This window comes from Zonotrichia leucophrys, chromosome 4 (genome assembly GCF_028769735.1).
Source record: "Zonotrichia leucophrys gambelii isolate GWCS_2022_RI chromosome 4, RI_Zleu_2.0, whole genome shotgun sequence".
Classification (NCBI taxonomy): domain Eukaryota; kingdom Metazoa; phylum Chordata; class Aves; order Passeriformes; family Passerellidae; genus Zonotrichia; species Zonotrichia leucophrys.
In genome coordinates, this window is record NC_088173.1 from 52,239,757 (window position 1) to 52,256,359 (window position 16,603).

Consider the following 16,603-nt stretch of genomic DNA (forward strand, 5'->3'; position numbering starts at 1 on the left):
AATAATAGCTAAGGACAGATTTAATTCAGAAATGGTACTAAATGTTCAAAATGAGTACTTTAATTAGAGAGTAATATAAGACAATAACTGTTTGGCTGCTACCTTAAAGGCTGCCATCAAATATGTCATTTTTATAAGAGATGTCTTCTTATGAAAGGCAGCCATATAATGAATATCTTTCATGTCCCTTAGGTGCAATCATTGAATAAATTCTTCCTACATAAAGATGAACTAGCTTTCCTAAACTGTCACAGAAATAGGTGGAAAATATTTCACACATGTGCATGGCAAGTCATGTAAAAACTCCTGTGTTATTTGCAATTAAAGTATTCTTTTAGACAGAATATGAGACACCTTGAAGTTTGCCCTGTGTGTAGCAGTGATGTTCTGGGATATTAGGAGGCTCTGGGGTGCTGTTCTCCCCAGCTCAGCAGAGAGCAGGGGCTGGAATGGAGACACCTCTCCTTCACAGACTGGGACGTGCTGTGTCCCTGTCCCAGCGTGCTGGTCCTGTTCCAGCCTCACTCTGGGAGTACCCAAGGGGGAGATTCTTCTGCACAGCTTTTAGACACCGTTTATCTCCTTTTCTTCTGGTTTTTCTCCTGCGAAAATGACCAAAGCGGGATGGCAAATCCATCTCTTGTGGGGGCCTGAATATATGTTGTATTGTAAGACCTGTGTGGGTCCCAGTTGCTCCAAACGAGCTGCAGCTGCAGGGTCCTTAGTTGGGCAGCAGCTGTAGCTCGTGAAGGTAACTGAAATAAATAGGGGTGGGTCAAGAGCCCAGGAGGAGCCCCTGAGAAGAAAGGAAGGAGTGTGTGGCAGAGAATGGAGAAGAGCCCCAGCAGCGAGGCAAGAACAACACGGCAGCGAAGATTACAACAACCTCTAACTAAGGGCAGAGTCATTTTAGGTTCCTTTCCCCTGTGCCATGGTGATTAGGTGTCACATCCGCTGGCATCTGCTGTTGCTGAGCCCGGAATTGGGTGGTGAGGTCTGGATTTGTGGTTGGCATGCAGAGCATTTGGTGACATTGTTTTCTTTCCATGTCACTCCCGTGCAGACATGGAACCGCAACACCGATTATGCAATCACACATTTCCCCTTTTCCTAAATGAATTCCAGTGATAAAGCTGGAAACGTTGTGCTGTTTCCACAGCTGCAGCAAACCGGGAGCAAAGAAAACAATAGCTGCATGAAGACATGTGCATTCCAGCTGCTGCCAACTCCCACATTCTCCCTTCTCCTTGCTCTCCTCCTGTAAGAGCCTGAATGAGGGATGTGGGACTCCAGGGCTCTCCAAAATGCAGTTTATTCCATCCAAGGTGTCACAGCAGCCCAGGGCTGTGGGTGACAGAGCTGTGCCCACAGCTGTCAGCTGCAGCTGCAGGGAGCCCTGACACCCTTTGGTTTTGGTTACAGTGCATTATTTACTTTACTTTGCTGAGCATCTTAATGCAGTAGAACCAATCTATACCTTAGCTATTATCTGTAGCCTGTCATAACTCCTGTAATTACCATATTCATGTTACTATTGTCCAATCACCAAAAGTTAGTGCATTACAGTTCAAGCTAGAAGTTGTTTTTCAGTTTTCTGGCAGTGGAAAATTCTGAGACCTTTTTTCTACTCGCCACATTTGCCGACTTGTTTGCCTGTGCTCTCTTTGTGCTTGGTATAAACATCTTCTTGTTTGAGGTGGGTTTATCCTTTGATTAAGCCATAAAAACCCCTTCTGACTAACACAGCCTTTGCCTCCTTGGTTAGCCAGTAAGGCTGGCTCAGCAATTCTTTTCTTCTATATCAAAACTTGCTTCCATCTCTATTTCTTCATCAGACTCTGCATTTAAAAATCTTTCTGCCGAGCACACATATCTGTGGGACTTTCTTGTCACACTTTCATCCTTCCCAACATCTCCCATTGGAACAGATAAATGGTCTCAGTGACAGGAAAGGTTGGTGGCAGATAAGCTGCCAGTTAAATAATGTTTGGTAGAAAATTTGTAATTAGTGTATGAAAATACTAATTGCAACTTGATTTGGAGCTTCAAGCTTCTGGAACCAGGGAGAGAAGCCCTGAGGAAATGCAGATGAGAGTTTCTGTTCTTTTCCCTCCCAGCTTGGTCTCATAGTAAGATATTTTTCCTTTAAAGCTCACAACTCTGGAGACAACAGTTGCTTTCCTGCTGTTCACTGAGCACTGCCTCACTCCTGGGGTGCCAGTTGCATCTGCAGGAGTTGGGAAGATAAAAGAGAGAGGATCTGGTGCATATCCTGGAGATGTAAAACTGTTGGAATAGGGAGCTATGGAGAACAGCTTTTTGTGGCATGGTTCCCCAGTTTTCAAGCATTTCTAGGTGCCAGGTGATAAAAATCCTTCTTGCAGTATAAACAATATCAGGGTGTAAGGACATTGTTTAAATGGCCAGATGCCAGGGCTGGTGTGGGACCAGAATTTCAACATGATTCTGAGGTTGAGTTCATGCATCAAAATCCAAATGGCATTTGGCAAAGTAAGGATGTCTCAGCTCCTCTAAGTCCTTGGAGAAAGGTCATGGGAGCAACACTGATAACATTATTAGTCTGCAAGGAAATTGCTACTTTATTTTTCTTTTCCTGAATTTGATGGAAGATCCTTAACTGATTTAAAAACAACAATGAAAAACTTGAAAGTAGGGCAAGATACAGAATCTTCCAAATTACATATATGCAATAGCATTGCCAGAGTGATAAAAGAGTAAATAATGTGAGTTAGACTTTTAATGTAAACACTTCATTTAGAAGTAGATGCTTTTTTCAGTCTGATTTATAAGAACATGAAAATTCTAGGAATACAGCTGAGGATGAAATAAATGTGTGTATGTCTGAGTGAAGACTTCAGGTTTGATTTGTGTGGGCTGACACAGTGAAAGTCTGTGAAGGTTTGGAGTTTGTATTTAGTTTTTAATGTTGCATTCTCTGGTGCATTTCCACTCATAACCCACCTTCCCCCAAAATCCCAAAGTCATAAGCCAGAAGATAAAGATGGTTAAATGATAGATAATGAATGATATATTCAATATAGAAAATTGTATTTTTCTGCTATTTTTGAAAGCTGAAATGTACACTAATGTAGTGTGGGCTCGGAGCTCCTTGGGATAGGCACTGAGCAGACTATGTAGCATGAAAACTTTGATGCTGACATTTAGAAGTGTATCCCATGGGATTACACACAGTTGCCATAGACTGTAAACACTGAAGAAATGAGATAGATGGGATTCAGCTTAACCTGCTCTTGTCCAGAACAGATGCCAGACCTGCTGCCCTAAGGAGTGCCAAGGTGCCACCACTGCTTGGACTCTCATGGCAGCTTGGCACTTGGAAGTCTGCAAAGCCAACCCTTGCCATCAGTCTCTAAGTTAGGGAAAGAATGGAAATAAGAAGGACATGAACATTTAGAGAACATTTTGCTTCTCAGCAAATTGACATAATAGCAATGAGACAGAAGCACTGTGGTTGCGCACTCTGGCTTTGTTGTCTTCAGTCTGAGGGGACCAGGGCTTGCTGATGGCTTGGCAGCAATTCATGTCAGGCTCTGGTGGCTTTATTTACATCTCATTTAAATCAGCTCAGCTCTGCCCTCTGCCCCAGGGTCTCCTGGATCAACTCACCCCATTTCCAGCTTTACTCTGATTTAGTTTTAAAAACCTCAGCATATGCAGCATGAAACATTTCATTTTTATGGCGGATATTTCTGCTGCAGAGTCCTTTTGTGTGATTCTTTCATGCTGCTCCATACCCAGCATGCCCATGGTCTGGATGCCCTGCCCTGCTCTTCACCAGCCCGCGTGGAAGAGCTCCTGAACTGCTCCTGCTTTCCTCACAAGCACCTTACAGACTGAAAACAACTTTGAGATGATTCAGAGTGAACATCCCTGCCCAAAGTAACAACCTTGTCAGACACGTAGGGCTTGTGGGCTCCATGCTAAAGCCTCAGTCCACTCTAAAAATGTCTTTGTTGTATCTGGTTTCTCTCACTGGTGATGGTGTCCTGCCTCTGATGATTTGCTGGTGACAAATGGAATCTTGGGGTTTTTTCCTCCCAATAACTTGGATGTCTGAAGACTGAGAGCCCCCAAAATCATATATTTCCTTATTTTTTTACTCACCTGGAATTCCTCTGTTTTAGCTGTTGTGTTATACAAATAGTTTCAGGTAAGATGTCAAAGACTGTTCTTTAGTAACCCCTAAATCGATGTTCTTGACTGGTATCTGCTTGTTGTAGCTCATTATTTTTAACAGGGAAAGTCACAATCATTAATAGTGATCTCTTTAATTTATGTAGCATGCAGACCTCAGCGCTGTCACTCTCTATGCAACTCCTGGCAAACATGGGGTTTTTATTTAAAGTATCCTTTTCTGAATCCTAGGCTAGAGTTTATTATTTTTAAAATTGAGGTTTTTTTTCAACATATCCTGAGCTATGCAAGCATAATAAAAATACATTTTCCACATGTACTAACTAGAGCTCTGCTAGCAAAAGTTCCTGAAATTAGAAACTTCCAACTGAGCTTCTTTGTTAATCTACAGTGAGCCTTAAAATAATCTCAGTTTGAAGACAATTAATACAGTATTTGAAAATTGTGAGAGCTTGAAATCAGTAGTGTTGTACATGCACATTACAAACAAGAAAACAGCTCAGTGTGTCAGTGAGCCAGCACTGAGCATCTGCCTTGGCTGCAACACGTATCACAGTGGGTTTACTGTGAACATCTGAACAGCACACCAGGAAAACAAAAACAAGAGTCGAAAATGCACAAAGAGCCATCCCTGTATAGTGAGAATAAATTCATTTTCAATATGCTTCTTATTAGCTGAACACTTCACACAAATTTTACTTAGTTCCTTGTTCTGCAGATTGGGAATATCAGGTATTCTAAAGGAGACACCTATGATCCAGAATGTTAGAGGAGCAGGGAGAAGGAAAGCACAGCACATCCATCTAAAGTATTCCCAAGTCTTGAACCCCCACTCTTTATACAGTTAATGGCCTCTCTCAGCAGTTAATGGCCTATATGTAAATAATGCCCATGAAGGTCAAAGTCTGAAAAATAGTAAAATTGGATTCTGTGGCCTGTCAGCATTTGCTTAAATTTGACTGGTTACTGGTGCTGAAATTCTAATAATGAATTCCAGACTATTTACAGTCCTAACTTACTTTATTCATTTGGGAATAAATCCAGCCAATTTATCCTAAAAAATAGAAGCCATGAAATCTATAGGATGTATCTTACAGACATTTCATGGCAGTTGGTGAACTCATGACTTTATCTGATAGAAAACACCCTCAAAATCAGCATCTGCCTCCTAATCCCTTTATGTTTTTCCTGGTTCAGTTTTTTTTTCGTCTTGCACAGTCCAGAAAAAGTTTCAAAACAGTTGTTTTGAGACATTTTTCCTACTGCTATTAGTGCCATTTGCTTCCATATCATCACTGGTTTTTTGCTGAGATTACTTTGCTTTTCTATGGATGCCCTGCAAGTCCTTTGAAAATATGAAATGCTTTCACTGAAAAAAGTAATGTTGGCACATAATGGATCAATTAGAAAGGCATGTGGTGCAAGAAAGTGTACAAATCTTGACCTTTTTTGTCATACTGCAGTCTTCTGATAATCAGAGGTTGATATTTCTTTGAAGCATTTCTACACTTGAAATATTTCAACTTAAAATGTATTGGTTTGCAGACTTCTTTTTTACACATACGAGTGTAAAAATGTGTCTCTTTGTCTGTGTGCCTATAGGTATATTCCAAAGCACAGCCATGCCAAAAATAGCACACAGACACATCTGGGAAACACACCAGAGTCTCCTGCAAAGAGGCAGCAGCAGGGAATATATGTGCATATAGATGGGTGTGTGTTATATGTGCAGTATTACCAGCATAGTGAATAACTTCCTTAGGGCCCTGCTGAAGCAAGAGGCACTGCTGAATGCCTCTGTGACTGAGGCCAATCCTTGCTGGGTTTTGGTTCAATATTTGTCAGATCAACAGCTTAGGAATTTCATGCTTGGATCTCTAGTTGAAAAGCCCTCGCTGGGGAAACTGCCTGGTGTTTTAGGAATTCTTGATGGGAATGAATGTTGTGTGACTATCATGCTTTCTGTGTAGACATTTGCCTACAAGAGGAAGATTGGTTTGCAGTGTTTTGCAGATTCTGTGGCCTGTTCCCCTCAGGCCCAGCTTCTCAGTTTTCAGAGGAGAAGGGTGGTGGAAGGATCCGGCTGGGTCCCTTCAGAGAAAATCCTGACTTCCAGCAAAATCAGCTTGTTACGGAGGAACTGCCCAGCTGGGACTGGGGGCTCACCTTGTGTTCAAGGAGCCTGTCAGAGTTAAGAAAGCAGAAACTATTGACTAAAATAGCCAAGTGGGGACAAGGACTTTTCCAGTTGGATCAAAAAAATGGGAATTTTCTGAAAGGATTTAACACGGTAGAGGAAAAAGAAGGGGAAGGAAATGAAATGCCTTACGGACATGGTTCCCTGAGGAGTCCCAAATATGGAATGAGCTGAAGTATGGAGCACTGCATGGCTTTCCTGGTGTAGTTTACCTGTTTTAAGAAGAGAATGTTGCAGCTGAACCATGGGAAGGATGTGGGACTTGTGTGTGTGTGTGACATTTCTTTTACAAAAGCAAAGTGCAGATCCCAGAAACTCATAATTTTCAGGGTGTGTTGTAGCTCTCTCCTGCAGCATCTCCTGTGCTGTCAGAGCCAGCCTGTGAGTTTGGGGACAATTGGGTGGCAGGGCTCCAGGTCCCCAGCCTGGTCGCAGAGACAATGCTGTGCAGAGGGGCCGGGGGGCAGAGCACAGCAGCAGCCCTGCAGCACGCTGGGTCCAGAGCAGCACAACAGCCAGAGCTTCTGCAGGCACTTAGTGAGAGCAGAGCTTCTGGGCCCGGGGAAATGAGCTCCGGAATGAAATGGGAGTTACACAATCCATCCACGCTGCCAGCCATTAGAGACAGCTATGGTGCCTTTGGAGATCCTGGCCAGGAAGCCCTTATACGAAAGCAGGCTTCAAGTTATTTATGGACAGGCAGAGCCCAATGGTTTTAATTTTCTAGACAGCTCAGGAGGCCAATCAGATTGGCAACACCAGCAGAATTTGTCAAGAAGCCCCAACTCCTGCTACCACAAATTAATAAGAACCAGTTTTGGGGGAGATGCGCAGTATTGGTGGACCTGGCTGTTCTATGCATGGTTGAGAATTGAACTTCTTCTTACACTCAGGGAGAACTTGTCTTTGGTCTACTATCTGCTGTTACATTCTCTTTTTTAGTGTCAAACTGGTATAAATATATTTGCCCTTGATTTTTGATACTTACTGCTGCCCGTGCTGGATTCATTTTCTCATCGTATGGAAGCCATATGTATTTTTTACACATAGCCTGTAGTGCACTGCAGAATTTATTACCCCATCCTTTAAACATACTGCTCTTACATGCTCAAAGCCCAGCATTTTTATATGCTGTAGATATGTTCACTGCTAGCAAATTACGAGGCACTGTAAAAATTGTATTTATCCACATAATTTTCTATAGCCATTGTTAAATGGAGACGTGGAGGAAAGAAGGGTGCCTCAAAGTACCTGTGCTCCTGTATATGTAGGTATTTTGAGTAGCTCACATCATGGAGGGAAATGTTTCATTCCTCACTGAGGCGAGGACAGATTCGATGGTGTGACCGAGCTGGTTTTTGAAAGCAGCATACACAGGCACTCTGAAATATTTCCAGAAAAGGCTTTGGCATGCATAGGGACATTTTATGTTAGGATTAAGGTGTCCATACACCTGAGCATTTCCTCCACCACCCTGATGCCTGTCTCCTCCCGCCTCCAGGTACCAGATCCACACGGGACTGCAGCACTCCATCATCCGGCCGACGCAGCCCAACTGCTTACCTCTGGATAACGTCACACTACCTCAGAAGCTCAAGGAGGCCGGGTACTCCACGCACATGGTGGGCAAGTGGCACCTGGGCTTCTACCGCCGGGAGTGCATGCCCACCCAGAGGGGGTTCGACTCCTTTTTTGGCTCGCTCCTGGGCAGCGGTGACTACTACACCCACTTCAAGTGCGACAGCCCCGGGATATGCGGCTACGACCTGTACGAGAACAACAACGCCGCCTGGGACCACGACAACGGCATCTACTCCACGCAGATGTACACGCAGAAGGTGCAGCAGATCCTGGCTTCTCATAACCCTAGGAAACCCATATTCCTCTATATTGCCTACCAAGCTGTCCATTCGCCTCTTCAGGCACCGGGCAGGTATTTTGAACATTACCGCTCGATAAACAACATCAACAGGCGGCGGTACGCAGCCATGCTGGCCTGCTTGGATGAGGCCATAAATAATGTGACCCTCGCTCTGAGGAAGTATGGCTACTACGAGAACAGCATTATCATTTATTCTTCTGATAACGGCGGGCAGCCGATGGCCGGAGGCAGTAACTGGCCACTCCGAGGAAGCAAAGGCACCTATTGGGAAGGAGGTATCCGCGCTGTAGGGTTTGTGCACAGCCCCCTTCTGAAAAACAAAGGGTCTGTATGCAAGGAGCTGGTGCACATCACAGACTGGTTCCCCACGCTGATCACGCTGGCGGAGGGGCAGATCGATGAAGACATCCAGCTGGACGGCTATGATGTGTGGGAGACCATCAGCGAGGGCCGGCGCTCCCCGCGGGTGGACATCCTGCACAACATCGACCCCATCTACACCAAAGCCAAGAATGGCTCCTGGGCCGCTGGCTACGGGATCTGGAACACTGCCATCCAGTCTGCCATCAGAGTGAATCACTGGAAGCTGCTGACGGGAAACCCGGGCTACAGCGACTGGGTGCCTCCGCAGGCCTTCAGCAACGCGGGTCCCAACCGCTGGCACAACGAGCGCGTCTCCTGGTCGGCCGGGAAAACCGTGTGGCTCTTCAACATCACGGCCGACCCCTACGAGCGCGTGGACCTGTCTGCCCGGCACCCTGAGGTGGTGAAGCAGCTGCTGCGGAGGCTCTCGCAGTTCAACAAGACCGCGGTGCCCGTCCGCTACCCGCCCAAGGACCCTCGCAGCAACCCCAAGCTCAACGGAGGAGTCTGGGGGCCGTGGTTTAAGGAGGACGAAAAGAAAAAGAAATCAGACAAAAGCAAAGGTGCAAATAAGCAGAAGAAGATGAAGAAGAAGAAGAAGAAAGCCAGTCGGAAAAAGGGGCAGTCATTTCACTGCCGGTCGCGTCTTGCTGGTGGGTAAACTCTAAGCAGGGTCCTTGGCAAGGCCTGAGTCAGCCTGGCCCCACTTCTTGAACTTCTGATGGAATAGACTAGAAATGCCAGTTCTGCACTATGAATGAAAGTTGTCATCTTTTAATTTTGTCTCTGATTTCACCAGCACAAGATACCTTAGCACTCTGAGTGACCATGTGACGGACTTTCTCCTCCACAGGATGAGTGGTCCTCACCCATCACCAGACACATTCCAGATAACAACAGTGATAGCATCTTGTTTCAGGAAACTTAGCTTTGATGGACAAATGATGGTTCCTTGCCTTAATTAGCTGGAATCTTTGGAGAGCATGGAGATGTTAATGGCAGATGTTCTCAAGCTGACAGATGGTTCAGAGGGAGAGAGGAGAAACAAAACCCAAGAACCTCTGTGTGTCAGTAAGTGTTAGTCATCAGCCTGTGACATGTTTTGATACAACACAGCAAAACTGAAGCCATCAGGGTAACTTTGTAGAGGTGCTGGGGAGGGGGACATGATAGGAGGAAAGCTGCTTTAAATTGGATTTTGTCCATCTTAACTAAATCTGAAATATTTTTAACATTTCCTAGATGTGCTGAGCCCCCCCATTTGCAGTAAAACACATGACCAACAAGCACACACCTCGTGTAATTTATTACAGGATAGACAAAAACACATCACCAAAGTGAATGTAATATTTAAACACTTTAAGATAACTATACAACAATATGTAAAATAGATAATTTATTTTACAGCAATTTCAATTCCTATTTCTCTTCCATTAAAATTTCCTAGCTGATGTAAGGTACCCCTGTGGGTGCCAGGGTTGTTTGGGTTCTTTTAATGTTGACTTTTTAAAGTTTATTTCCACCTTGTCATTCAGAGTTTATTTAACAGATTCATATCCTCAGAGTACTGTAAACCAAGGAAATACTGTATACACTGCTAGGATGAGGAAGGAGAACAATTCAGGTGCGTCACTGCATTATGTATTTGCCTTCAGTGGTTTTGAATGTAACAAAGGGTTTATTTAATTTAGGAGTCCCACGAATATTGTTCATTTCTGTACAGAAGCTAGGCCATCTTGATGTTCGGGGGGAAAAATTTTAACCTTTTATTTATGTACCTATTAAAATAGTTTATTTTTATGGCATTCATAAAAGCGGTCTGCCTCTTTTTTTGCATCCAGAATGGCAATTCTGGCCTAGTTTGTTTTAAACAAACTCAAGTAAGGTCTTTCATTACTATTATTTTTGGTACAGGGATGTTTTATGACATTTTCCTTCTGAAACAGAATTTCTTCTCCCTATATATATATCATTTGAGACATGCTTCAAAGTTTGCCCTTTTCCAAGGTGTCTGCATGGATGATGGATGCACGGACTGGCTGCACATTGGTGGTGATCTGTGGTAATTGATAAAATGCACACACACATATAAGCTTCAAGATGAATTATGTTAAGTAAAATTGATGATTCATTTGTTGAATGGCTATAATTTATTTGGGTAAAATTTCAGATAAGCCTGCTTTTCAGCAGTGTGTTACTTAACTCAAAAATTATATTTATATAAATGGATTATGGCTAAAAAATTGAGCATTCCTAAATCAGTGCACACAGAAATCTGAATGAAATACAGCTGTCCAGAACTCCAGCAACCTCTGACCTTTTCAAAAGGCAGCTAACTGCAGGTACATACTGCCAAACCCCAGCAAATGGCCTCCTTAAAGATGTAAAGAAGAATAAAGCTGCCATTAACAAAACACAGAAACAAGTCAGGCAGCTCTTAGAGATACTTCTTTAATGAATATACTGGGGAGGACACAGAAATGCACTTGGAGAATTGCATGTAAATAATAATTATAAAAGGATGGTGTGTATCTGCATAAGTGCTTGATATTGTCACTGTTATTTTTCATGCTGTGTGGTCCTTAAGATGACTAATTAATTCCTTAGAAATCTGTCTAGCTTTTCTTCACATCCACACCATCCAGTGAGTAATCAGGAACTCTGATGTTCTCTAAATTCTCACTTTTTAACAAGCATGCTGTTGATGTCCTTAAAAGAAATGAGAATAGCATATTGAGATATTATTCTTCAAAATGTGATCTATAAAACTCATATGTGTGAGAAGATTAATTTAATTTTCCAAGGTAGTTTTTAAAATACGAAAATTAGATGTATAAGTTAAACTATATACAGAGAGACTACGATACTTTAATTTATTTTGTCATAATAGCCGCAAGGCAGTGTGATAGAGTGTTATCCTCATAGAATTAATTATTGCCCTTTTCCTGAAAGTTTTATGGTGGCTTTGGCTTTCATTGGACCAAAGCAGCAGGGAACATTATTCCCTGACAACATTTTCTTCTATAATTATATTTCTATAAAATATCTGTTCTCTCTCAGGCAGAATGGGAGTCCTTGAAAGTAGCCAGTGCAAGGCAGAGCAGTGGATCAGTACTCTGTGTTAAATAAATGTGCCACGAGAGTAAGTGTTCGTAGAGTACTCAGTGGGAGTACATTTTCAGTGAATCTGATATTTTAATCTAGTGGAGGGCAAAAGTTGGCTTTAGAGTGGGGTAGGAAACAGCCACAATTGAGCTGCATTCCTGAATGTGTCTGCTCTCACACAACACTTGTTGTTTCATTGCAGCAGCCCCGTGGGCTCTGGTTCATGGGGGTGCTGTGTAGCTCTCAAACCCCACTGTCTGCCGAGCTCTCAGTAGCTCCTACACGCTCCCAGCTGGATTTCACAGCTTGTTTGGTTCTGCAGATATGTTACATGCCCACTCTGGGGGAAGGTTTGATGGGTAGACACTGGAAAAGAGACCTGGAGAAAGGCTGGGTAGGGGACAGACATAAGCTTTCTCCAGACTCTGTGTGGGCACTAGGAAAAGGCAGGCTGGATATAACTCTGACCTGGTCTCAGACAACCGCACCTTCAGGGGGCCAGCCTGTTCTTCAGAAGAATACTGTCTTTTCCGGGTTTTTGCAATTTTATTTTAAAGCTCTTCACAAACAATCTTCTAATGGTAAGATAACTTTAACGTCATCAGTGACTTTTAAAGTTTTATTACCAATAATATTGTTATTGTTATTATTATTATTGTGTTGTTGTTACTTAGTTTTACATAAATTTGGAGACAAAACACTCTTGCACAGCTACAGGTAAAGAGGAGTGGAAGGTTGTGCCAGGCAGGAATGGTGAGTAAAGCAGAACTGTCAGTCTTTCCCTGTGGGGAAGATGGGAGGGGATGGCTGTGTGGGTGTGACCTGCAAACTTTGGAGCACGAAGGCACAGTGCTCAGCCAGACCTGCAAACTTTGGAGCACGAAGGCACAGTGACATACTCTGCAAATTTTAAACACCAGCCAAAGTAAAGCACTTCACAAACTTGAATTTGGTAAACTTTAACTTAGCCAAACTTTGACTGATCCAGACACAACAGGGCACTTTCTAAGGCATTGCCTGGAATTTTTTAGTTTGGTGTACAATGTATTTTGAGAAGAAGGTAGGAGAAAAAGGAGGAAGAAAAAGGAGAAAGCTATGTAGGCAACACCCCGGGGCCCTTGAGGCCCTGAGGGCCTCTGGATCCATGGCAGGGCAGCCCTGGGAGCTTGGGACATGTCCCGGGCTCTGCTCCGCTCCCCTGCCGCTCCCTGGGCACGGCCGCGCTTTGATGGGCCCTGAGGAGACACACAGACACACGGCGCCATTGGGGTGAGGGAGACGGGCCGACATCTTGGGGCAGGGCAGGGGAAGGTGGAGGTGTCGGTCTGCCATGGTGGGTGAGGGTGTGTGAGGGAAACGGGCTGCAGGTGTGTGCTGGGCTCTGGGGTCAGAGCGCCATTTTGTGTGGGACTGTGAGTAACTCAGCCGTTTTGTGTCAGGCTGTGGGGACACTTCACCATTTTGTGTCAGGCTGTGTGTCACTCACTCCGCCGTTTTGTGTCAGGCTATGGGTCACTCACTCCGCCATTTTGTATCAGGCTGTGGGTCACTCCCTCCGCCATTTTGTGTCAGGCTGTGTGTCACTCACTCCGCCATTTTGTGTCAGGCTGTGGGTCACTCCCTCCTCCATTTTGTGTCAGGCTGTGGGTCACTCCCTCCGCCATTTTGTGTCAGGCTGTGGCTCACACCCTCCGCCATTTTGTGCAGGCTGTGGGTCACTCCCTCCTCCATTTTGTATTGGGCCATGGGGTCACGCCGCCATTTTGTGGCAGAGCATGGATTACTCCGCCATTTTACGGCAAGCTGTGCAGTCACTCCACAGTGTTGTGTCAGGCCATGGGGTCACTCCACCATGTTGTGTGAGATAGTCAATTCCTCCCAGTGGTATTCTTTCGTGCAAATGGGGGTGCTGGATGTCCCAGGTCCTACTCTGAATGGGTGCAGGAAATCTCTGAGGAAAAAAAGAAAGAAAATTAATTGTAATATGTTTGATAGGATTTTTGGTTTTTTTCAGCTAAGGAGATCTATGAATAAGGGGTTGTTATTTTGATCACTATTGATGTGCACTATACCCAAGTACTGGAAGAAGTACCTGTTGGTTTTCAGGATGTAACACTCCCAGATGAATGCAGGTTCCTTTTGTCATCTGCAAATGACAATAAGGTGACTACAAAATAACACAAGCTCCACTTCAGCATCTCATTCTGTTCAGAGGAATACTCAGTAATGTACATGATTTCTTTTCTGTGGATCATAAGTCAAGGTCTTGATGGAGTGGGGGATTTGTGTCAAAGGCAAGCCAATGTGAAAATACAAAAATGCTTTCTTTTCCTGTGTTATGCTTCCTGCTTTCATCTCTGCCAAGAAAGCTAATAACAAAAAATATAAATACAGATAACCACATGAAAGAAGGTATAATTAAGTACTTGGATTTGAATTAATGGTACAACAAAAGTATAATCCATAATATGGTTTAAAGTTATTTCAATAATTTCATTTGTTTCAGGTATAACCAGGGCAAGGTTGCTGAAGTTTAGCTTATGACTGAAGTTACAGAACTGATTAACAACTGTTATTGTGAATTTCCATAACGAGAGAACAGGGTCCTGAAATGTCATACTGATGTAGCCTGAAAAATACTCTTTTATAATTCCTTATAAACATCAGTGTCTCAGTAAAAGTCAAGTATTTAATCACCTGAAATCAGTGCAGGCCATGACATTTGTTGTTCCCTAGATTTGCTTCAAAAGATCACTTATGAGCATTACTTGGCAAGGACCTATTTATTCCTCATTAAATGCAGCTTGCTTCTGCTAGTTGAGCTGGGCCAGCATGCAACAGTGGGCAGGAGAAAGTCAGAACCTTACTCTGAGTGTAGGAATGGTTCTACACCAGCAGTGTGTGGCACAGTTTGGAAATGGACATCACTAGTGACAACATCTGTAAGGACTTGCCAAAATCCAAAGCTAGAAACTAATTCCTTTTAGATAACCAAGCTGCATTTGTGGTTTTTAAGATGGCTGGAGAAGGAGGGGAAGTGTGGCCCTGTAAGAAGATGAAGAGCACCAAGCTGTGACTGCTGTCAGACTTTGAATGAAGAAATTGCACGTTGCTTAAAAAGAGCATTTTGGGACAGGGAACTGTATGCCATTAAAGAAATGCTTCATATATCATCATCTAATATTCTTCTAAAGAAACACAAGCTTCAAAGCTCTGAATATTGGCAAAACTTGAAGGGCATAACTAGTAATGTCTTACCTTTGGGCAACATTCTGAAGTCCTTCTCTCACGACATACTTTTTTACAGTAATTGGTTCCAGTTTTATTTTGGTTTTCATCAGCAGATTCCATTACATCTTGTCACTCTGGATGGAGGGAATATAATTAGCGTTGATAAAAAGCATATTGGGTTGGTGGTGTTTATCTTCACCAAATTGTTTAGGCTCTCAAGTGACCCCTAAGCAATCTCTTGGCAGACCTGAAGAATTGATCTCCTATTACTCTGTGGCTGTGGAGAATTTGAAAGAAATCTACAGTGAAGGATTTGAAAAAGTACAGAGGGAGCACATAGCTCTGGCCTTCAGCCCAGGTGACTTCAGCCTCTTTTGTCTTTAAATGTGATTTCTTTGAGGCTTTTACTGCTGCTAGACTTTTTTTTCTCTTCTCTTTGCAAGGAAAAAGGCTGCATGATTAATTCTGCTTTCAACATTGGATGTGAAAGTCTGCTTAGAAAGCCCCTGCATGGAATGGCAGCAGAGAAGAGCAAGAAGTGTCTGTTTTTTGTGAGGAGGAACACAGTGTGCTGCTTCCCCTGCCTCAGCCACTGAGCCCTCACCAGCAGCCATTCAGCTCCTTGGCCTGTGAGCCTGCCAAGATCCAGCAGTTATCCCAGGTAATGAGCAAGCTGAGATTAAATGGTTCCTGTCTTTCTCTCCCATCACTCTCTTACCCTGCAGCCTGACTGAACTTGTGGAGTGCTTATATCGAAATCTGTGGAAAAGTCTCAGCAGGCTGAGATCCCAGTGGCATTCTGTTTCTTTTTCGTCCATGCCAGAGGCCAGCATGGACCTGTACTAGGAGACAGTCCTTGAACTCCGGGCGGAGGCATGTCTTTCCTGTGTTAGCTGCGCTTGTTCCTCAGAGGCACCCAGGAAACATTTCCTATAGCAGAGTCCTAAATTCAGCTAAATTCATAAACATCCAAGAACCATTCTCACTGGCCTGTCTGCTTACACAGTAGCCTTATGAAACACAGAACACAGTGTCTTCCCAAAGGCACAGGGTTCAGGTTGCCATTTCTTATCATTGTCTTCAAGTCCCATTTCATTGCTCAAACCCAGGAAATTCTGTTTAACTGGAAAGTAGCTGTTTCTTGAACTAACATGAAGAAAAGCATCCACTTCTGACTTAGATCAGAAAAATATGGAAAATCCATTGCTTCCCACTGTAAATGTCTTGCAGTAGTTAATATCTGAGTTAAAGGTATAAATGCCTTCTTTCTAGTTTGATTTTTGGTCTGGTTACAGATTCCAGCTTTGTTATTTTTATCCACAAGACAAAGAGTCCTTTGGCACCTGCTGTTTTCCTCTCTTGATTGTACATCTGTATTCCAACCTTGAATATTTTTTTAGAAGCTGAACAGATTGGCTCCTTAGAGTCTAATCATTTTATGGCACTTTCTCCAGTTCCCAAGTAGGAGCTGAAGTTTTTTTACACCCCTTCTTCAGATTTTCAGTAGACTGTACAAAGTGTGGTCATCAAAAGTAAACAAAACAAAATACTCCAATATTAGTGTCCTTCAAATGATGTACAGGAATATTACCTCCTGTGGAGAAAGCCCTGTGGGCTGCACTGAGCCTAGAGCATCCCCTGCTGCTCTG

The 16,603-nt window shown here is 43.5% G+C and overlaps 1 protein-coding gene across 1 annotated transcript in view; it reads left to right on the forward strand.

The window, feature by feature from the left end:
* The window catches only part of ARSJ (arylsulfatase family member J), a 33,512-nt gene extending 23,109 nt beyond the window's left edge, over window positions 1-10,403 (forward strand). The window contains exon 2 of the mRNA XM_064711671.1: window positions 7,875-10,403. Within this exon, the coding sequence (XP_064567741.1) occupies window positions 7,875-9,279 (1,405 nt within the window). The 3' untranslated portion in view covers window positions 9,280-10,403. The remainder of the gene's footprint in view (window positions 1-7,874) is intronic.
* The last annotated feature ends 6,200 nt before the right edge of the window (window positions 10,404-16,603 follow it).